Source organism: Pteropus medius, unplaced genomic scaffold (assembly GCF_902729225.1).
Source record: "Pteropus medius unplaced genomic scaffold, Ma_sr-lr_union100, whole genome shotgun sequence".
NCBI lineage: Eukaryota > Metazoa > Chordata > Mammalia > Chiroptera > Pteropodidae > Pteropus > Pteropus medius.
This window is the reverse complement of record NW_024349801.1, coordinates 27,138,218-27,159,940: the sequence shown is the minus strand read 5'-3', so window position 1 is coordinate 27,159,940 and position 21,723 is coordinate 27,138,218. Positions and strand designations below refer to the sequence as shown.

At 50.6% G+C, this 21,723-nt stretch overlaps 1 protein-coding gene across 5 annotated transcripts; it reads right to left on the bottom strand.

Moving 5' to 3' along the window:
• Positions 1-3,176: 3,176 nt before the first annotated feature.
• PLA2G4F (phospholipase A2 group IVF) lies at positions 3,177-21,573 on the bottom strand. 5 transcript variants are annotated; one of them, XM_039888416.1, is made up of 20 exons: positions 19,496-21,573; positions 18,466-18,538; positions 17,698-17,834; positions 17,471-17,599; positions 17,002-17,042; positions 16,707-16,749; positions 16,198-16,264; positions 14,176-14,345; positions 13,936-14,049; positions 13,690-13,727; positions 13,322-13,457; positions 11,015-11,151; positions 10,518-10,740; positions 9,737-9,851; positions 9,376-9,513; positions 9,168-9,275; positions 8,018-8,212; positions 7,587-7,753; positions 6,558-6,744; positions 3,178-6,181 (listed from the first exon to the last, which is right to left on the bottom strand). In XM_039888416.1, exons 1-20 carry the CDS (start codon positions 19,604-19,606, stop codon positions 5,961-5,963), a joined length of 2,550 nt encoding a protein of 849 aa, XP_039744350.1. In that variant the 5' UTR covers positions 19,607-21,573; the 3' UTR covers positions 3,178-5,960. The 5 variants fall into 5 exon arrangements, with proteins under 5 accessions (XP_039744352.1, XP_039744350.1, XP_039744353.1 ...); XM_039888418.1 differs by lacking the exon at positions 9,376-9,513 and having other exon boundaries at positions 3,177-6,181; XM_039888419.1 differs by having other exon boundaries at positions 18,503-21,573.
• Between the last annotated feature and the right edge of the window lie 150 nt (positions 21,574-21,723).

Below are 21,723 nucleotides of genomic sequence, written 5' to 3'. Positions count from 1 at the left end.
TTCTCCAAGTCCCACACCGCCACCTGATGGCCACCCTTGCCTTTGCATGGCCAAGGACACGACCAGGAGCCATCACAGCCCAGAGCAGATATAGATAGAATCCTCTTAGAGATGAGATTATAACCAAGAATTACCGAATATGTAAAGAAGGCAAAGTCCATGAAGGAGGCAACAAATAACCTACCCCAAGGAAACAGTTCACAGAACAATCAGAGAACTGCCTTAAAATGCACATATTAACACCATCTGAGTTAAGGGAGTGAAGCATATCCATGCAATGAAAATAGGCAATTTTGGAAGACCTTACTAGAGAACTTAAACTGGAAAATGTGATAGTCAAACAAAAACCCAAAAAATATGGATAGAGAGGCAGACCGGACACTAGTGAAGATTATATTCATGAGCTGGAACATCATGCAAAGACCATGTCCCAGAACACAGCACAAATGAAAAGACAGGAAGTATAAAGGAAAGTTTAAGGATCTAGGAAATCAATTCATATATTTCTAAATACATTTAATGGAATTCCAGAAAGAGAATGAGGACTATTAAAGTTGATTAATAATTGCTTAGAGCTTCAAAAAGACATGAATCTAGAAATTGAAAGAGTTCACTGATATTTTTTAAGCTCACACTTGAGAATAATCACAGTGAAATTTTTGAAAATCAGAGACAAAGAGAAAGCCCTAAAAGTTAAAGACAAATGACCTAAAAGGGAATGAGAATTCAACTGATATTAGATTGCCCATCAGCAATATAAATTTAAGAAGGCACTAAGTCTGAGTAAATGTAAGTTTGAACCAAGAACTGTATATTCATCCAGACTATTATTCATAAGTTAGGGCAAGAAAAAGACAATTCCAGATATATAAGGACTCAGAAATTTTACTACTTATAGACCTTCCATTAAAGAACTATTCAACATTGAAATCCAACAGAAAAAATAAACAAAGAAAAAGAGTTATAAGAATTGATGAACAGGTAAATCAGTAAAATATATCATAAAGTTGAAATAAAAATTCCTAGTTCGAAGTTTTTAATGCACTGGAAATAAAATTCAGGTAAGAGCCCCAAGGTTGTTAGTAGAAAATTGGTTGGGTGGGGAGCAGGGAGGGTTTGGGGCAGGAAATATGTTAGTATGCTAAAGTTCTTGTCTTGTTTGGGGAGAGAAAAGGGATACTTGACTGATTTTTTGAAAGGGCTTTTAAAAAACAAAGTATAAGTATTAAGAAGCTTAATGAGAGCCCCAAACTGGAAATAACTCAAACTTCCATCAGCAGGTGAATGGATAAACAAACTGTAGTATATCCATACAATTCCTACTCAGGGATAAAAAGGAACAAACTGCTGAAAACACACAACATGGATGAATCTCAAAAACATTATGTTGAGTAAAAGAAGCCAGACACAGAAGAGTACATACTATATAATCCCATTTATATGAAACTCTGGAAAGAACACATCTAGCCCATAGTGACAGAAAGCAGATCAGTGGTCACTGGGACCAGGGGTGGGAGACTGACTGAGATGCAACAGGAGAATTTTGGGGAGATAATGGAAATATCCACATTCTGATTGTGATAATGGTTACATGTGTATATAAATTTGTCAAAATTCATTGAACTGTACACCTAATCTTGTACCCTCCCTGTACACTTAGAATGAGTGCATTTTATTGTTTATAAATTATATGTCAATAAAATCGACAATAGGAACCATCAGAATATCAGAAATAGAAAGTGTAACTTTCAAACCAGTAGAGCGGGAAAAGTGGGAAAAAAACTGAATCAGAAAGCAGGAAAGGGGAGGCTTAGGTGATACCAGCCTGAACCAGGTGAAACAGGGATAAAGGGATGGATACTTGGTTGGGATACAGGCCGAGTCCAGAGGCCTGAGTGGGGCTGGGTGGGATGAAGAATATGGCCTGCAGTAGACGAGAGCAGACGGTCCAGGCGTCTGTATTGTTTAAGCTCCCCCAGTGATTCCAGTGTGTGGCCAAAGTGGAGACCACCACTCTGAGGTCAAAGGATAAACAGCCATAGAAGCCACATCAGCTAATCAGCTGGAGCCTCTCTCAAGAGCAATTTTCCCATCTCCCTTCAGCACCTACTCACCCTCTCCAACCCGCTTGTCCCTGCCTGTCCCCCCGCCCCCCCGACCACCCCCCCCGTGGTTGGTGGTAGGCAGGGGGTTCTGTCTTTCACTGCCTTACTCAAATTATCCTCCCTTTGTCTTTCCATGACCTTTTCCCCAACTTTGCCTTTTTTTTTACCTCTTACTTTTCCAAAGCTCTCCACCTAGAATTGGAAATTAGATTTTTTAAAAAGTCTAATTAAGTGGCTATTATATTTTTCAAAACCTAAATTTGACTAAAGTAAATGATTTTTCACATGTGTGGGTCCTTAATTTCTTACTATTTCCTGTTCTAAGAGGAAAAACTTAGTAGATACCCTTAATTCCAGTGGTGACCAGACTCTGTGACTCTCAGGACAGCCCCAATACAGATCCGTTTCTCCTACAGGGAGATTCCTGGACTCCCTGCCCTGTTTTTCTGTGTCCTGTAGCTTTTCTCCTCCTGCAGAGCGGATGTTGAGGGAAAATGGATGCATGCAGGATAGCCCTTCTTTCCTCTTCTCCAAAAATGGCTTCATTTGACATGAGGGAATTTTCATTCAAACTCTCAACAAAAAGAGTGGAGTGGCAATGAGACGTTGAGTTGCATGCCCTGAGCTCTGGGAAAGATGAGGGTGCACACGTGCCAACCAGCCACCTGCCAATACCTGAGAGCCCCTTCCCAGTGCTGTCCCATCCAAGAAATGGAGAGGATGCTTCTCCATCTTTCTCTCTGTATCTTTCTCTTTCCCTCTCTCCTTCCCTTTCTTCATACCTTCCTTCCTTCCCTCCCTCCCTTCTTTCAATGTCCTCCTTTTTTCTGCAGGAGAGTGTTGTGAATGACTGGAGATGAGTCTGAAGAAGCCGAAGGACCTAATATTTGGACCAGCCTCTGTGCTCACACTCCCTCAGCTAAGACTGTAGTCCCAGGGACACCATATGGTACGACTCCATGAGGCAAATTCACATCATCAGTTTATATGAATGGCACCCCCTGGAGTTGTACAGTGCACAACCTGTGTGGCCATACATTGCAGCCTTGACAGCCACTCTTTTTCTTTCCTTGCACAATGAAGAACTCTGACAAGTTGAAGAATGATGCCCCTACTCTTGTGTTTCTATCCAGCCTCAGAGAGAACCAAGCTTACAGCTGTGTTCTTTGGTCTAAATCCCTCCAACCTAGTCACCTTCAGGACCTTGAAACTTATTTCCAGCCATCTTTGGGAAAGGGTTGGAAATGGGGTAGAAATGGAGTAGACAAAGACTGAGATCCCTCCACACCTATGAGTGAGAGCCAAATGGGCCAGGTCATCTTCAACGCCCAGTTCCTCACTCTGCTTGGCTCCCACCTTAACCCTGGTGATGTTTCCTCATTCTCTGGCTGAGGTCACCCTTGTACCTGCTGACCAATTTCTTGGCTAGAGCTCTGGACCAGCCTCCCCCTTTCTGATCTCCCACCTTTGTCTCATTATGTCTTCTCAAATCTAATCTGAGCCAATATGGCATCTCATACTTCTGCAAGAATGAAGGTACCTACCAGCTCTGCACAAACCCATGTGCCTGCTCTCTTCATGAAACTTGCTGGTCTGGGAGGGCAAACACTGGCCCCCACCACCCTGGCGATGGTGATCACATAATGAAGCAGAGACTTTGTTGTACACAACTGCTCATATATATGTGCATTTTTCTTGGAAGAATGTCCGTGGATTTCATCAGCTTTTCAAAAAGGTCCAAATAGGTTAAGAACCATTAGAGTAGTATTATATACCTTTTCATGGTTGGCAGGTTATGATCTATCTCTTTAGAATGTAGGATCCCACTCATTTGTCAAATATTTACAGAGCATCTACTATGTGCCAACTACTGCTCTAAGCATTGGGAATACAGCAGAGAACAAAACACAAAAATTTCTACCCTTGAGGGGCTTACTTTCCAGGGGCCAGAGACAGCCTGAAGCTGTATGAAGCATTAAATGAAACTGACTGAAGATTCTAAGTTTTGAGCTCTATGAAGGTTCTAAGAACTCTGTGAACTCTGAGTTCTAAGTTCTAAGAACTCTACAAAGTTCAATGTTATGAACCCTATGGAGGTCCTAATAAGTTTTTGATGATGATACACACAACAGTGGTGATGACAGTGGCCTTAGCAGAAGCTCAGGCACCAGCCTGGAGCTGCCCCAAAGGAAACCTCTCGCTGCTGAGCAAAGAGGCAGGGGCAGTGGTTGTCTACAATGGGCAATGATGGTGAGGAGGCGGGAGAAAACCAAGTGGCCCCCATCCCACGCCAGTCAAAAGCACTGGCCCTTTTGAGGCCCAGCTTCCTCAGACTTCCGCATTCACGTCCAGCTGGAGGCCTGGGGATCATAAGCCAAGCCAGGCCAGGGGCACAGGCTGGGATCTAGCTACCTTCCTCCCAGCTGGAAGCCAGGACTAGGGTCTTCTTCCCAGGATTAGGACGGGGGAGGCTTCCTGACATAGGTGTCCCTGATTGAAAAAAGAATGATGACTGGTCCTGGAGAGCATACTTGTTTGTCAGAGACGGAGAAAGAGAGGAGCAGGGTGTGCAGCCAAAGAGAGAACTCCTGGTGGAGGGGGCAATAGGAATAAGTGTTTAAATGAGGATGGCGGCCAAGCCAACGAAGGGGACCCCAGGTGGCTTAGTACTGGGTTGGACAGGGGTGAGGGGAATGAGGCTGCAGAGGCCAACAGCCAGAGGTAGAGGGCCTGGTCAAAGTGATCTCTCCACAGACCTAAAATCTGCCCATGCTGGAGAGGCTCCAGATATTTGGAGGATCCTAGGAGGGTGAGGAGAGATGAGAAACAGGGTGAGAGAGAGACAGATTGCCCAGATCGTTGGATGCATCTGAAAGAGGCAGGAACCCAGGCCTCTGAGTTCCTAACCAGGCTCCCTCTACTACTGCCCTTCCCCAGCCAACAGACAGGTGCTCACTGCCCCGCCCTCATTAGGAACAGGGACACGCATGCAGGTGCACATTCACTCTGCCACCTAAGAGACAAATGTGTTCTCTAGACATGCCCATTTAGTTGCTGGAATGGTGAGACTACTTGCATGAGGTGCAGCTGTACACATGACAAAAGGATGTGGCCCGACTTTAAAGAGCGAAGTGTAACTAGCAGGGAGACAATGTGCACACCAGCTGGAGTCCAGACAGAATGGGTCATCACGAGCCATCATCTCACAGCCTTCAGAAGGCTGAGCAGAGAGGGGTGGTGAGGAGCGAGAAGGGATGGAAGGAGGCCAGAAGGTGAAGGACAATTAGCAGGAAGGACAATGGAGTTAGTGGCTCAGACTGGCAACCCATGTGGTCCCCCTTTATTCTTGATAGCACTTACACTGCATCCAGGACCTGGAGATAGGCAGGGGTTGGTTGGGGGAAGGTGTCAGGGATTGGGCCACTTACACAATTGTGGATTGGATGTATGTGTCTCTGGTCTCAGTTTAAGGAGAGTAACCTACTCTCACAGCTCCCATTCTGGTGAGGTTCTGAGGTCCTTCTGTGTGGGCCATGGGCCTTGGAGCTAGACTATTTCCTGATCTCCTTCTCTACACACTCCAATGAAAAATGAGCACTGTTCGCTTCGGCCCCACTCCCCCAAGAGCCCCTGAAGAGACATACTGCCCCATCTTCTCCTAGAAACACATATAAGAAGGGCCTTGCCCCAAGTCTAAGCTACAATTCTACAGGAGATTTCCAGGACCCGGGAGACCTCAAGGCAGGTCCCAGCAAGGTGGGAAACAGAGCCCCACAGAGTCCTCCCTCCACCAAGCCTTGGTCTGGAGCCCCACAGTCGCTCTTCTGTGTCACAGTCCTCCGACTCCAGCCTGGGTCAGCCTCCAGCCCTGGCCCCAGCCTGCCGCCGGTCCAGAGCCAGCCGGAGGGCATGCTTCACGGTCTCCGCGTTGTTCAGAACGTTGTATCGACTCAGGGCCACCAGCCGATCGAACTCCTCGGGCTCATAGGTGAAGTTTGTCATGCCATAGGGCGTGTCTGACCCGTTGATGGCAAAGTCTCCACGGGCCTTCTCCTCAGCCGTTTGTCGCTCCACACCTGTGGGTGGGAATTGAAGGAGAGACTGGGCCAGTGTACTCTGTGGCTAGGAGCTGCCAGCCCAGATGCCTCCCTTGCCCTAGGCCATTTGGCTGGTTCTTTGTGGGCCCTGCCTAGGCAAACATCTCTGCTCTCTTGCCCATGAGGAGGAGCTGGGCCAGTGCCAATGCTCAGGTCTGGGAAGCAGAGGGCAGCATTGGCCAGCTCTGGCCCTCCAGGAGGCATGCCTTGCTACCTTGTCCAGGGCTACCGCTCTTAGAACAGAACCCCATCACCACCCTAGGGCTCTGTCGGCCAGACCCAGACTCTTAGAACAGAACCTCATCACCACCCTAGGGCTCTGTCGGCCAGACCCAGACTCAGGGCTTCCCCTCACCTGGGGCCAGGTGTGTGCGGAAGGTACGGTTGACGAGGGGGAAGTGCAGCACGATGGGTGAGCGAGGGTCCTCAGCCCTATCAAACAGGTAGCACTCACGGGGTTCCTCCAGGTCCTCAGGGAGCACCTCGACCCTGGGAAAGGGGATGCCTCGGTCCCGGCAGTACTTCTCTGTCATCTGTAAGACCTGGGCAGGGAGGCGGGCTTCTGACCCTGCGTGACTCCCACCTGGACTCACACAGGCCCAGGCTTCGGGGACAGCTCTGCCTCCTCCTACTCTTTCAGGCAGGTGGCATTGCCTTTCTGAGCCAGTTTCTTCGTTTATAAAATAAAAATGAGAATAACTTCCTGGTGGGGTGGTTGTGCGGATTAACCGTGATCACCAGCATTCCCACTGTGCTTCCTCCCTGTAACTGCCTGCTGCTTCTCTCCTCCGGCCCTTCTCTGCTCCCTCTTGAAATCAGGAGGCTGATTTTAATTTCACAAGGTTGATGTCAAATGATTACAGAAGGTCGCGTTGGAAAAGGCGTTATCCATCATCTAATCCCAGGCTTTCATTGGACTGAGGTGGAGGCCAAGAGGGAAGAGCTGGCCCAACGGCACAACCAGAACCCACATCCAAATGGTGAAGCCTGCCCACAGCCCCACAGGGTTTGAGGGAGCCACCATGAGAGACTTCCCAAGGGGACCCTAACAGCTCTGTCGTTACCACAATAACAAAGGGACAGCAGACCCAGACCCAGGCCCTGACCGGGGCCAGAAATGCTATCAGGAATAGGCAGGGTCCAGAACAGGGATCTTCTCTTCACCAGGATAGAAGACGCTTGAAGATCCTCTTCGGCCTCTTCTCCCTACTCCCATTCCCTCCCACAACCCCAGCAACCAGCAATCCTCTCCTCCAACCGGTGAGACCAATGCCGCTTACAGTGTGCTCAAGGCGCCCCCCACAGATTAGCACCCAGGCCCTCCATGGAGGGCCATCCCCAAACACCCAGTCATGTCACCTCAGCAGAGAGCCCCACCCTTTACCTCAAAAGGGGCATCCAGGGAGTAGTCAAAGGACACAATGAGGTCCACCGCTCTCTGCGGCAGCAGGCTCAATGGGAATGGGGAGTTGAGCGCAAAGCCCCCATCCACCAGGTACAGGCAGTCCCTCATGGGAGTGAGCTCATTGGGGAAGGCGTCCGGGTGTGTGTCTGCACAAGGACAAATGCTTGCTCTTCTTAGCAACCCTCTTTTTTGCATGCGGAATGCTGCTCTCACTAGCCATCTCTGCTTCTTCCCCTCTCTGACAGCCACTCTGGGGCCTCCCACCACAGCCTCCAGCTCAGCACAGTCATCCCCCGCATCAGCCTCTGTGTAGCAGGAGCCCACACCTCAACCCCCAGGTCAAAAGGCAGCGCTGGCCCCAGTGAGCCAGAGGCACGCAGCAGGAGGCCCCCACCCAGAGCAGCACCCACCTTTCCAGGCCATGAACTCCCTGCCAGCCACATAGTCCTTGTGCAGGCAGAGGCCCTGGGTGAAGTTGAAGTTCTCCGCGGCGGTAAAGCGGGACGTGAATACGTCCAGCACAGCCTGGGAGAAGGGCCCCTGCCGAGTGAAGAGCTTTGTCCGCAGCCTGGTGGGGTCATGCAACTGGAGCTTCTGGCAGTCATCTAGTGGGAGTGGGACGGTGAAACACAGTGAGCAGTGGTACCCTCCTTTGTCCAGGGAGCCCCCTCCATCTTCTCTCTACATGCTTCCTCCTCCCCCACTGGCCTCCCAGGCCTCTGACCATTGCTTCTTAGGACCTCTTTTAAATAACTTTTTCTTTCATGTTCCCCATGCTTTGAAAGTTGCCTATGACATTGCATTTATTAAATAATAGTATCACCCACCCTTAAAGTTGTATATATAATTTCCAATCGGAATTTCATCCATTAAACACCTACTGAGCAATTGCTACGTGCTGGGCATTGCGTTAGGCACCAGGAATGCAAAGTGACTGGGGTCTGGCCCTAGCCCTCAGCACTCAAACCTACTTAGAAGAGAGTCACATAAAGAGAGGATGAATGGTAACAACGCCCTGAGGTAAGGACAATGACCGAGGTGACCTGCAGTCTTATAGGGCCCTCTGTAGTTATACCCTCAATCAGCCTGGAGGGATGGAGTGGAACAGAAGCTCCCTGACGAAATGATGTCTCAGCTGAATATTAAGAGCTAAGCAAAAGTTATCCAGGGGAGAAAGGTAGGGAAGGTATTTCTGGCAGCAGGGGTGCTCACAGGCCCTTAAGGAGTGGGCTGAAGAGAAGCCTTGAGGTGTGTGGGTAAAGTATCAATCAGACAACCTGTGGTCCTGGGCCGAGTTGACCTAATTGGAGCCCAAGCAGAGATTTCAAAGATGTAGCCTGATCACAGAGCACTCACCACTCCCACTGGGTTTTCTGACGTGGGCCCTCCCCCAGGCCCTCACCCACACTGCCTCTGCAGAGAAGTCATTTCCTCGACATGTCTGAACCCAATGGGACAGCCAAATCCTTCGCCAACCCCCTCCTCATTCTCCATGCCTCTGCCAGGACCCTATTGCTGGAAAGAAGCATGGAGGTGGGGGATCAGGGTCTGTCAACTCACCTGTGATGTTTACATGGCCTCGGTGCCAGTCTAGGAAGCTGAGGCTGAACCCGGCAGTCTTCATGAAAATCTCATCCAGGCTGGCTGCAAAGGCACTGCCCCACATGCCTAAGGAGACAGGCAAGGCCAGGGCCCTCACAACTCCTTCCCCCATATCAGGGCCTGGCCCAGTGCATGTCCTGTCCCCAGCCCTCCATCCTACACTCACCCTGCAAGTAGCAGATCCGGGGCTCTGGCCAGAGCTTCAGCAGTCGCCCCATGAAGAACTCTGAGCCAAAGAGCTTGGTGGGAATATAAGCCCCATACTTGGGAAAGCCGATCTCATGGGGGGTGAACTCGCACCACTCTGGGGGCCCAGAGTAAAGAAAATGTCATCAGGGGCTTCCCACTAGGACTCCAGGGTTCTCCCTGGCCCTTGTGCCTGAGCAGGAATCTTTGCCTTGCCAAGAGCAGGAGGCAGCAACCCCACTGTGCTCCAAGGCTCCCATCCATACCCTGATAGCCTGGCCTCTTATGCTCTCCACCAACCATTGCCTCCACCTTCTTTCTAGGCTCACGCACTCAAGCACCTGCAAAGTCTTCCCCACTGATGTTGGTACGGACGTTGATGCTGGCATAGATGGGATAAGGGTTCTGGCCCTGGCTGATTGCCTCCTGCTGGTCAGACAGTTTGGCAGGGTTTTCCTGGGCAGGAAAGAAGGGAAGACGCTTGGCTTTGTGGGAGTTCCCTTTTCACATCCCAATGCTGAGGTCTGCACCCTGCAAGGTGTGTCATGCCCACAAGACTGTCGTTGTCAAAGCCAGTGCTCTAGGGACAGCTCTCCAAGGGAGAGAAAGGCTTTAGTCTGCAGCAGAGGTAAGGCCACTTTGGGTTTTGTGCAATTCCAGGGGCATTGGGAACACGGCTCCGTCCCCGGTTCATGCCAGGACTGCATGTGCTAGGAACAGTCACCAGGTACCATGAGTCATGGCCACTTGGCCAATGGGCAGGAACGGTGCTCTGCCTCAGCCGGAGGCTGGAATCACTTGGAACACTTTCAAAACACATCTATATTAGTGCTCGACCCACAACCAAAGCACTATCTCTGGAAGTGGGGCCCAGGCATGGGGTGTTTTGAAAAGCTGCACAGGTGTCCCAATATGCAGGCAGCCCTTAGAACTGCAGACCAACCTCTCCCACCACAGGGATTTAGGATACAGGAAAGATGAAGGGGTGTCAGACTCCCAGGTTGCTCAGACCAAAAGGGTAGTTTTGCAACTCTCAGATCTTAGCATAGTGGCTAAGGCAGAACTAAGTGCTAGTGGGGCAGGGGTGGAGCCATGTTTGTTTGTTACCTGCTCTTCTCTTACCTCCTGGTACAGGAAATATTCAATGAGGAGGCCCCAGAGGTCGATGAGGGAAACACTGTGACCGCTGCTTTCCAGGTTCCCCAGTTCCTGGGCATAGTATTGTAGACGCTCCGTGGATACTGCCCCCATCTTACTGCTGCAGACCCGAGCCCGGGCACGCTCAGTGGGGCCCTGCAAAGCCACCTGGGACCAGGCTGGGTCCTTGTAGAGTGTGGAGATGCACCTGGACATGGAGAGAATTGGGGCAGTTAGGGGCAAGGGAGCACAACAAAAGGAGAGAGGGATGCAGATGTCTGTGAATGATCCCTCCTCCCCTATCACTTGTATCCACTGCCCTACGCCACCTATTCAAGGGCTCCCTGGGAACTCGGTCCCTTCCTGTCCCTCCTTAATCCCCTTAGATGAGGAGTCCTCCCCACCCCCACCAGACCACCAGGTAACACCCTTGCCCCTTCAGGGCTCTCCTTTACTCTGTACCCTGCCCCCACCTCACTTACCAGGTGGACCCAGAGACCCCTTTCAAGTAGGTCACAGTGTCCAAGAGGCCAAGCTCCTGCAGCCCTGCCAGGCTGCCATACAGGGAAGACATGGCACGGGTTCCACCTCCCGAACCCAGCACAGCCACCACAGGTACCTGGGCACAGTAATAATCATGATAACAACATTTACCACCACTGCCATTTATATATTATTGCTTATAATGTCAGACATTGGTCTAAGAGCCTTACATGTATTACCTCAATGAATCCTCATAGCAGCCCCATGAGATTCCCATTTTACAGATGAGGGAACTGAGGCACAGGAAGGTTAGATACTGTGCCTGCAGTCATACAGTTAGTAAGTGATGGGCTGGCAATCTGAAGCAGTACATCTCCAGAGATGGCTCTTAATCATTATACCAGGAAAGGATGTACCTCCAAGCTATACTAGATTCACCCAAAACAGCTAAAGCAGGGTTTCTCAATCTCGACGACACTAATAATTTTAGACTAGATAATTTTTTGTTAGGAGGAGTTGTCCTGTGTGTTGTAGGTTGTTTAGCAGCATTCCTGGCCTCTACCCAGCAGATGGCAGTAGCATCCCTTTTCCCCTCCCTCAGTTGTGACAACGTAATATGTATCTAGACATTGACAAATGTCCCGGGGGAGGGGGTGGGGGTGAAATTACCCCCAGTTGAGAACTACTGAGCTAAGATGACGAAGACCACTGAGCAGCCTGGACCTGCCCCCAACATGAGAGGTGCCCAGAGATGGGATCAGATTAGAAGCTTTTCGGTTGCTCAGCTTTTCCATTGAAGGTTTTACTTATTTCACCCAGATTTTTTTAGTGCTTTTTCCTGTCCTCCTTTCTTCTCCTGTCTTGAAAAAAATGCTCCCCGGCCACTGTCCATCAAGGACACTGTCCCTTCAGAGTCTTGGAAGAGACAGAGCTTCCAGTAGGCAGGATCTGCGCCCTCTTTACCCTCCACCTACAGAGTGGAGATTGGCACAGAGTAAGCAGTACCCAAATAAACAATCTAGGCTTGCTCAGCTTGTCACTACTGGGCACAGGCTCCATCTCCTGAGTATACTTGCAGCCAGGAGGAAGCCACCAATCTGTACCATAGGTCTCACCCTCAGAATTGCCTTTTCTCCTGTCTCCTCACCAGAGGATCCCATGGACCCACCACTTCCAGACCCCTTTGTCTGCTGTTATGAACAGAATTATGACCCTCCCCCCGCTGAGCCCATTCATGTGTTGAAGCCCCAATACCACTAGTGGTGAGGAAAGAGTAAAGTTAGGGAAAAATTAATGGAGTTTCTTCTCAGCCTTACTACTAAATTTTTAACAGAGCCTGAAGCTTGAGGAAAAACAATAAATGTAAACTTCTAAACTTCCCTGTAACTCTGTTAGACATTGTACAGCTTATCATCAGCACAGAACATGTCAGTGCATGGGCTCCAGTTAAGCATAAGACCTCCTCGCAGAAAACATCTGTGACCAGACTTCCTGTTGCTCCACTTGAAAACCACCTGAAATCCATCATCAAAATTATCGATACTAGTTAATCACCATAAAAGACCAATCAAATAGCTAAGAATGCAGGGCTCCATTCTCTTATGATTCAGTTACATCATAAAAGAAAATGATTTTTCTTTGTTCTGCAGAACATTTCTAGATTTATTTCTAGTTATTTTTCTTTTGCAAACTCTAAGACCCTTGAATAAATCTATGTCATTTATTTCTAGCCAGAGTTTCCCAATTCTTTTTGATTACACTCAACGCTATTTGGAGAAAGGGCCTATAAGGAAGTAATATAGGTATGTGAGGTCATAAGGGTGGGGCCCTAATCTAATAAGACTTGCATCCTTGTGAGAGGAAGAGAGAGTGATTGCCCCCTCCCCCAGCCCTTGCACATGCACAGAGGAAAGGCCATGTGAGGACACAGCAAGGTGGTCATTTACAAGTCAGGAGGAGAAGCACCACCAGAAACCTCCTCTGATGGCACCTTGATCTTGAACTTCCAGCCTCCAGGTGAGACAATAAATGTTTGTTGTTTAAGCCCTCAGTCTGGCGTTCTGTTCTGGCAGCCCAAGCTGACCAATTCAGCTCCCTAGGCCAGAGCTATTCAGCCCTCATTACATACTGGGTTCTGACTCCTACAATTGTACCCATGAACTCAGGCAAATAGGCCTGCCCCCTTCCTCCTCTGCTCCCCAAGCTCCCTCTTGGCTTTATACCACCTCTTAGCCACTCAGTCCTCTCAAGGGAAAGCCCAGATTTAGTCCCAGCTACGCTGGGGTCCGGCTCCCTCCATTCCATACCTGGCCACTGTCAGGAGCCTGGCTCAGTCCCAGCACCTGCTGCAAAGCTTTAGACACGATCTGCTTCCTCTTGTCCAGAAACTTCCGTTCTCCATCACAGAGGTCAAAGCCAAGGCGCAGGTCAAGGTCTCCAGAGCTGCCTCAGGTGGTTGGGGGTGGGGGGGAGTGACTGTTCAGTGGAGGAGAGCCTCAGGCCAAGCCCATTTTTGACAGGAGCAGACCCACACTCTGTGGAACCCCTCAGAAAGGTCCCACCAGAACCAGAAACGCCCAGTCCTCCCCACCCCCAGATAAGCTGAGTAGGTAGGAGAGCCCCCACGCTTCCAGCCCAGCCTAAGAGCCTTCCTCTTGAAGCGTGCCTTCCTCACCTCATTTCTGCCTTCACATTCAGAGTTACCTCCTGGCCCTGAAAGACAACAGCCACCCCTGAGCGCTCTGGGCAGGGTCCTCCCACCTGCGGCCCCTGCTGCTCTGGTAACTCTGGCCCAGATGTGGACCATGGCCGAACTCCTGGCTGGTCTGATCTTGACTACCCTCTCAGACCCCTCCCCCAGATCTGTTTTGGTGGTCACAAAGCAGGCAGGGGTCCCTGAGGCACCCAGACAGAGCCTTACCTCCCCCAGGGCCACCAAGTGCTGCTCCTCCTGGCCTAGGGCCAGAGAAGAGAGCAGGATGCCCCCCTCTCCCAGCTTGCTGCTCTGGGCCTCCAACTCAGCACTTGGGTCACTCTGTAGGGAAGAAAACACTATGAAGCCCCTGGAGTGGAGGAAATCTGCCTGCACTGAGGCCCCGGAGCACTGCTCAGGCAGGACTGAGTCTATCATCCACCTCTTCCAGGCTCTGGGCTCACTTACCTGCAGGACCATGAGCTTCTCCCCCAGCTCCACATCCAGTTTGGAGTGCAGCACTGGATTCACATGGAAGGTAAAAGTGGCTGGGGAGTCTGCTTCTAAGGGAGGCTGCAGGGGCAAGAGCTGTGGCTTCTCGTAGGCCCCCGGCACTGCCAACCGAATCTGCCTAGAGCCTGGGAGCAGAGGGCCTGGATGAGTGCCCAAGTGAGGGATAAGAGCAAGTGCGTGCGTGCGTGCGTGCATGTGATGAAGATCATAATGATGATGGTAGCACCTCTAACTAGCAACTCTGGCACTGTGACCCATAACAGAGGCATCACGAAGGATACTTGGGGTCCTATAACCTGCCCTGGTCAGAACTGGGGACCTGGGGGAGAGTGGGAAACACACAATGCCTAGGGGAGGAGGAAAGGCAGGGAAGGAGAGAGCTCCCTGCCCAGAGCTTATGGGGATGATTTTGAGATTATTATATTAAATATATAAAATATCCTATAAAAATTATAAGTATCATATATAATTACATTAATTACCAGTTTTCCATTGGTAGTTCCCCCGTCTCTTGCCCCCGTTCAAGCTCTGTGTTCATCACCTTGGGGGAGGCCACAAGTTGTTCTGGCCTTTGTTTCCAAAGCCTAAGGCCTTGGGAGAACACAGAGGGTTTGCAGAGAAGACAAAAGGAAGAGGGCACAGAGAGTATAGGTGGCTTGGAAAAGCAAGGGAGAGCCAGCCCAGGTTAGCAGGTGAGGTCAGGCTGGGAGGAGGTGAAGAGAGAGGCCTGTGGCCCAGGAGCAGCAGGGCTCACCCTGTTCCTAGCAGTGTTTCGGGGAGGAGGCAAGACCCCAGAGAGAAATGGCTATGCATGATGCCCAGGCAGAGGGGACACCAGCCCCCAAACACCTCAGGAGCAGAGAGGTCCAAACAAAATTCCTCTCCCTACACATGCTCCTTGGCACTAAACGAGACCTGGAGACTTGACATGACCTAGGGGGAGAGAATTAGAGAAAATAAGGAAAGTGATACTTCTTTAATACCATGGTTTATGGACTAGTTGATATGCACTGTTCATAGTCAGAAAAAACCGAATCTGTGGTGGAGAAAGCAAATACCCTAGAGTGTCACAGACCTGCGTGTGGTCCTTCGTGACCTTAAGCAAGTTTCTTCTTTGCGCCTCAGTCTCATGAATTAAAAGAAGATAGTGACCATACCTACTGTATGGGGTCGTTATGAGGAGTAAACAATAAAACACATGACAAACGCTAAGCATAGTGCCTGACTCACAGTAAGTAGTCCATGTCACCTGGGCAGGACTCATCCTGTAGGCTTGGCCTCTCAGCCTCTCAGCGTTGAAGGGTGCCCTGCCTGTCACACAGCCTCTGCTCCACTCCTGCATCTGGATGCCCCCTCCTGAGTGGCTGCCCTCTGTGGCACATGCATTGGTGGACCTGGTTCTTCACTTCTCTTAGAATTCTCAGTATTTGCCATGTGACTTCAGCTCTTCCCATTAAGAGGCTGGCTAAATTCCCTGCCCTCCAACTTTAGGGTCTTGGGTCTGTTTTATCAACACAATGTTGACCAAAGACTTGCAAAAGCACTTGCTCCTTTGGACTTGCTGCTCTCTTGCACCTCTGCCAATGCCCTGGAAACACGCCCAGGCTAGTCCACTGGGCACAAAAGGTACATGAGAGACACACAGTGCAGAGCCAGGCACTCCTGCCAAGCCCAGCCTAGATTAGCCACACTACAGTTCACCACCAGATGTGTGAGCTAGATAAATGCTTCCTGTTGTCTGCCACTGAGATTTGGAGGTGTTTTTATAGAGCAGTAGTTGGAATGATACAACTTCTATGCTTGAATACTTCCAGGGACAAGAAATTCACTACTTCCAGGGGCAATCTGTTCTATCCTTGGTTAGCTTTAAGCAGTGAAAATTAAGAACTTTCTGTCCTACATCCATCTTCTTGAAGTCAGCAGCCGCCCCACCCCCTAGGAGATAAGGCAAGACTCAAGGCCACTGGCCAGACTCACCATACTCTTGATGTGGGGCTGTTGCGTCTCCCCCAAGCATGCCCTGGATTCTCAGACAGGGATGAGCCTGAGGAAAGCAGAGGCCTATGGGAGACAGATAGTCACAGGGCCCAAACCAGGAGGAAGGAGAGAAGGGGTATCTGGGGCATGGTCAAGGTAACAACCTTCCCAGGGCCTGTGTCTATAGGCAGAGGTCTTCTGTAGCAGCCTCCACTCCCAGGACTCAGAAGAAGTGGCCCCAAGTGGGAAAGGGGGAGGAGGTAAGGAGCCATGAGAGTGGCTCCTTCAGCTGTCTCAGAAGCCAGGGTCCCAAGTGAGTGATGTACTGTACACAGGTGGGAAGGTTGGCTTCTGGGCCATCCACTCAGGCGTGAAGCCTCCCCTGGCATATCTCCACTCTGAGGAGGAGCTGACTGTGCTTTAGAGGCAGGTGGGTATGCTGGACTCAATCATGGACTCCTCACTGGCCCCCAGCCCTAGGCAGTCCCAAGCTGGCCTTTTCTACTTACCACCAGGACACCATTGGTGATGACTTCAGATGCAGGTACCTGGCTGCAAAGGATGAGGGGTTCATGGAGTATCTGGCTCCCTCAAGGTGGCCGTTACTATATTAAGGTGACCAAAGCAGTTGGAAGAGCCTGGGGAGCAGGGCAGAGCTTGGAGGTCGGGGTGAGTATTGGCCAACACACAAATGGATGTCAAGACCAGGACATTCCCTCGCAGGCCAGACCAGGGCAGGACCCACTGGGAGCTGTCCATGAGTTTCAGAGTACATGAGAGGGTACAGGCCCTACCTGGACTCACCTGTTCTCCAGAACAAACTCCACCTGCAGCTCTTGTGAATCCTACGTGGAAGGAGCAAGGGAGCACCAGTTTCCAAAGAGCTCCAAAAGCCTCAGGAACTGTCCCCACCCCCAATCCTGCTCAGCTCCAGGGACTAGAGGAAGAAACTGTTGTGTGGCTTTTCATTGGCACAGGAGGGGTAGTGGCATCTCAATGAAGAAATTCATCTCCAAAATTGTGTGTGGATGCTGTTCTAGACACTGAGGATTTAGCGATGACCAAGACAGAGTACTCTGCCCTCAAGGCGCTCACGCGTTGGCTCCCTTCAGGGCAGTATTTGAGGGACACCTTGGTAGGATCAGTGGTACAGGATGGCGGGTCTGTCTTGGAGACCTGGCCTGTGCTGACCGGGAGACCCCTCCTCAGTGCCCTGTGCTGGGCCTCCTCTCCTTGAGCTTGGCTCGTTGCTGGCATGGGTGGGGTGGCTCACCTGTCGGTTAAGTGGGAAGATATGTCTGTGGGGTTGGCCAGGCTTGAGACTCTTCAGGTCAAACAGCAGCAGGGAGAGCTCATCGCTGCCCAGGATGTCCTTGTCACAGAGGGTGAGCTCCAGGACATTCTGGAGACAAGGCAGGCAGGAGGTGGGAGCCTGAGGCAGGGCAGGCACCCTGGAGGAGCCTTCTCCCTCCACAACCCCAGCCCCATGCTGGCCCTCACCTTCACAGAGGCATGTATCTGGTAGTGGAAGGTCTCGTTCCACTCAGGGTCACTGCAGTTGGCCACCATCTTTGTCTGGGCACGGCTGGGGGATGCCGTGGGCAGCCACAGTTGCACATAGCAGTCAGCTTTGGACACTGCAGGCAGGATAGGGGAGGGGTCCTAGCTTCAAGCTCTTACTGCTGAAAAGCTTTCCTGGAGGAGGCTGGGGTCGAAGCAGAAAGAGCAGTGCCAGGAGGGAATGCTGCCCAGGTGGCAGAGTGGGGCGGGGAGAGCAGGGGCAAGCCCTGTCCTTAACTCCATCTCCACCAGTTACACCTCCCATTTAACTGAATGGAAACCCTGCAGTGGCTAATTGAAAAGATCACATGGCACCACAGACCATTGAATAAGCCCCAGAAAGGGCCTGATTCAGGTGACAAACTCCCCTCCTAGTGTGAGTGTCTGCACAAAGAGCTCCTGGACTGTAGACATTGACTTCCGGCAACAGCAGGTCTCACATGCTCTCCCCAGGCTGGCTCTGCTTCACTTGCTAGACTCAGAGGAGAGTTAAGGGTCTGCACAGTGCTCCCCTCCAGCATCTGCCTGCCAGCTCTGGGGCTGTAGCCTGGCCTCCCTCACCAGAGAGGCCTTCCTCCACAATCAGCACCAGCCCCTCTGCCCAACTCCAAAAACATACACACCCACACAACTTCAAGCCAGCTCCTGGCTGAGCTCTGTGGAGGCCCCAGGGAAGAGGAAAAGGGATGGAATTGGGGGGTCACTCACGCAGGTCTGTGCCCTGGATATTTCTGGCCCTCAGCACCTTCACCTGGAGGTCATAGTATGGGTGGGTTTCCCGCTGAAACAATAGAACTCGGGAACTCAGTTCTAGGAAGATGAGGGGCCTGATCTTCCTGCAGTGATACCAGTTCAGGTTTCCCTCATCCTGTCATGGAGCAGCAGCCTGGCCCAAGATCACAGATATTGCTGTGCCTGGGACCTAGGATGCCTTGGCAGGGCAGGTGTTGAGTGTTCAGCACGTTGGTAGTAAGCCTGGTCCTTAGAAGCAGGCTGGCTTCAAATCTAAGCTCCACCAAGGGCTAGCTGAATAGCCTGAGGCAAGTTATTTGATTTCCATATGATTCAGTTTTCCCATCTATAAAATGGAGATTATGATGATAATTTCATAGGCTTGTGGTGAGATTTCAATGAGAAGTCCTATAAAGTGCCTGGCCTAAGAACTTAAGACAAGTATCCACTTTTACTAATTATGCTTATCATGCACCACAAACTTGCACCTGCCCTCAGACCACAGTGCTACTGTTGTAACTTAAGAGTTGCTGTGCTTAAACAGATTAAATATTAGAAGAGAAAGCTGAGATCAACCCCACCCATTAGCTCCCTGACAAAGAGGGTAGATGGCTTAGGAGGAGGGCAGGTAAAAGTAAACCAAGAGTCATTCAGCTTGTACTGGTCTAACAAGTTGCTAAGGAGGCTACAGCTTGGACTCAAGAGCAATAACAGCAGACTGCAGACTCCTGGGAGTGAGATTATCCCAGGAAGTTTGGGACAAAACCCAGCCAGCTGTAAGTGTCACATGATCTTGCCTTTTCGGGGAATTATTTTTAAGAGCCAAGATTTTGGCTGACCTCTCTAAGCTCCACCAGGTTGTCTGAAGCATATTGGTTCCACCCCAGGCCAAAACCCAATTCTTCCCCTGCCCCCCTTCCCACAGCTGGTCTCAGTCTTCACAGGGAACTACGCTCCTAGGACCCCTCCAGTCCACACGCTTCCCAGGGAAGATCAGGTACTTTACCTGCCAGTGACTCCACCGAGATCCCCTCTTCTCTCTCTTCCGCAGCAGCATTACCCCCAGGAGGGGCAGCCCCTTGCCTGCCAGCCACCTAGGCCAAAACGCCCAGATCATGGCCGGACAGCCCACGTCCCAGCAGGAAACCCTGCCTGCTATCCAGAGCCTCCCACTCTCTTCTGGGTACACTGACTGCTAACTCAGGTCTGACAGGTAGCACTGGGGTGGGGAGGGTGGAGCTAGATGTTTGCAGAAGACTCAGGGCGTGTGTGCCCTAGGGGCTGGAGGTGGGGTTTGACATACTCCAGGAAGCGACTGGAGCCCAATTTCCTCAGGGAGGAGACATTTCAGTCTCTCACCAAGAGGACGAGGAACTGGCATTCTGCTACCCAATCCCAGCCCGATTATCACTAGGCTGTTAATGGAAAATAGATATGTGAGCCTCACACCCCAGATGATTTGATTTAGTGAGGGTGGGTAGAACCCAGGTATTCATGTTTCCAAGAAACCTTCTAGACTAGGGGTCCCCACCCCTGGGCCGTAGACAGGTACTGGTCCATGGCCTGTTAGGAACCAGGCCGCACAGTAGGAGGTAAGCATCAGGTAAGCGAGAAAAGCTTCATCTATATTTGCAGCTGCTCCCCAGCACTAGTATCACCACTTCAGCTCCACCTCAGATCATCAGACATTAGAATCTCATAGGAACACCGGTCCCTGGTTCCAAAACTGTTGGGGACCACTGCTCTAGATGATGCTGACAGCGGCCCAGGGAATAGCAGCCAGGAAGTGCAGCTCAGGGGTCCAGTCTCCTCCAGCCATCAAAAAAGCCCCAAACCAATGCCCTTCAAGTTCCACCTTCCCCACAGCTCTGAAGAAGCAGCATAGAAATCTCTGGTTCAGTGATCTGGACTCAAAGCTGTTTCTCATCTCTCCTGGCCTCCCTCATTCGTTCTCCAAACACTGAGAGGCTGCACCAGGCCTTGGAACCAAAGGTGAGGACAAGGGCTCATCTGTATCTTCAAGAAATTCGCAGCTCATGACTCCCTGTGGCTTCTGCCTCAGTCCTCTTCCTGGATCAGTGGAAATACTTGGATGGTCTAGGTATAGAGGAATATGGTTAGGTGGTATTGGTAAGGGCAGGTAAAAAGCAGATGTCAGCTCTTAAGCTACCAGAGATAAAGGCTTTAAAGTCCTCTGTTGACCATTGTAAGCCTCAGGTTGAAGATGATATGTGATGTCCCCATTTCTGTGGACCATGACCATCTAGGTGGCCAAGACAGGCACAGTCTCCAGAAGAAAGCGTCTCTGGGCCAGGGAGCTGTTGGGAGACACATTTCTGTTCCTCAACTAAGACCCAGTCATCTCCACTCTCCACCCCAAGGCGAAGTGGAGACTGAAAAAAATAATGTCCAGAAAAAGAGGTGATTCAACTTCAAAATGAACCCTGTAGACAAGTTCAGACCAGAAACTCCCAGAACAAAAGAGAATATGGTGGCCCTTTGCTGGACCCCAAGGGAAGGACCTGCTTCTACTTAATTTGAAGCATGAAGCCGAGGCCTGTGCTGGGGTCTCACAAAGGTCAGAGTCTAACCCCTTTGGTGACATTAATGTGGCACATGTAGAACACCCATGGATCCACAGTACAGGAGCCTGAGGGAAGGGCACGGAGTTAGGTGGCCTGGTGTACAGACATCCTGACTGATTTGAGTGCTTTCTGGGTTGTACCACACTCTCCCCTGGAAGTCACTTGCCCATACCTCAGTAAGAGTATGCTTCTTAGTTCCTGATGTTTTTCATTCCCAGAGAAATCTCAAGATGGCCACAGATGGCTCAAGAAGGGGATACAGGACCAAATGACCTTTTTTGGAGCTGACCAAAATGGAACATCACTTCTCCACTTTTCAAACATCCCTGGGTCTGTCAATCCCACTGAATCCATAACCCTTTCATGCCCCTCCTAGTTATCATGAGCTGTGGGAAGAGACACAAGTCCCTGCGATTAGCCAGGGTTCCAGTGGGTCCACAATTCTGTGATGCCAGAAATGTTCCGTACTTCTGCTGCCAATACATCAGCCACACCACCTGTGCTGGACCGCACAGACTGAGACATACATAACAGATGCTGTACATTTTTTTTCACAGTCGCTAATTGACTTACTCTTATTAATTCTTACCTTATGGTTTTCATCAAACTCCATAGGAAGGGGGAAAAAAAGAGACCCAGATAGACTTGG

Coding starts and splice junctions, on each gene's coding strand:
- PLA2G4F (XM_039888416.1), bottom strand. CDS start 19,606: ATGATCTGGGCGTTTTGGCCTAGGTGGCTGGCAGGCAAGGGGCTGCCC. Junction 17,043..17,470: donor TCTTCCCACTTAACCGACAG/GTGAGCCACCCC, acceptor CCTTCCACGTAG/GATTCACAAGAGCTGCAGGT. Junction 14,050..14,175: donor AGAAGCTCATGGTCCTGCAG/GTAAGTGAGCCC, acceptor TCTTCCCTACAG/AGTGACCCAAGTGCTGAGTT.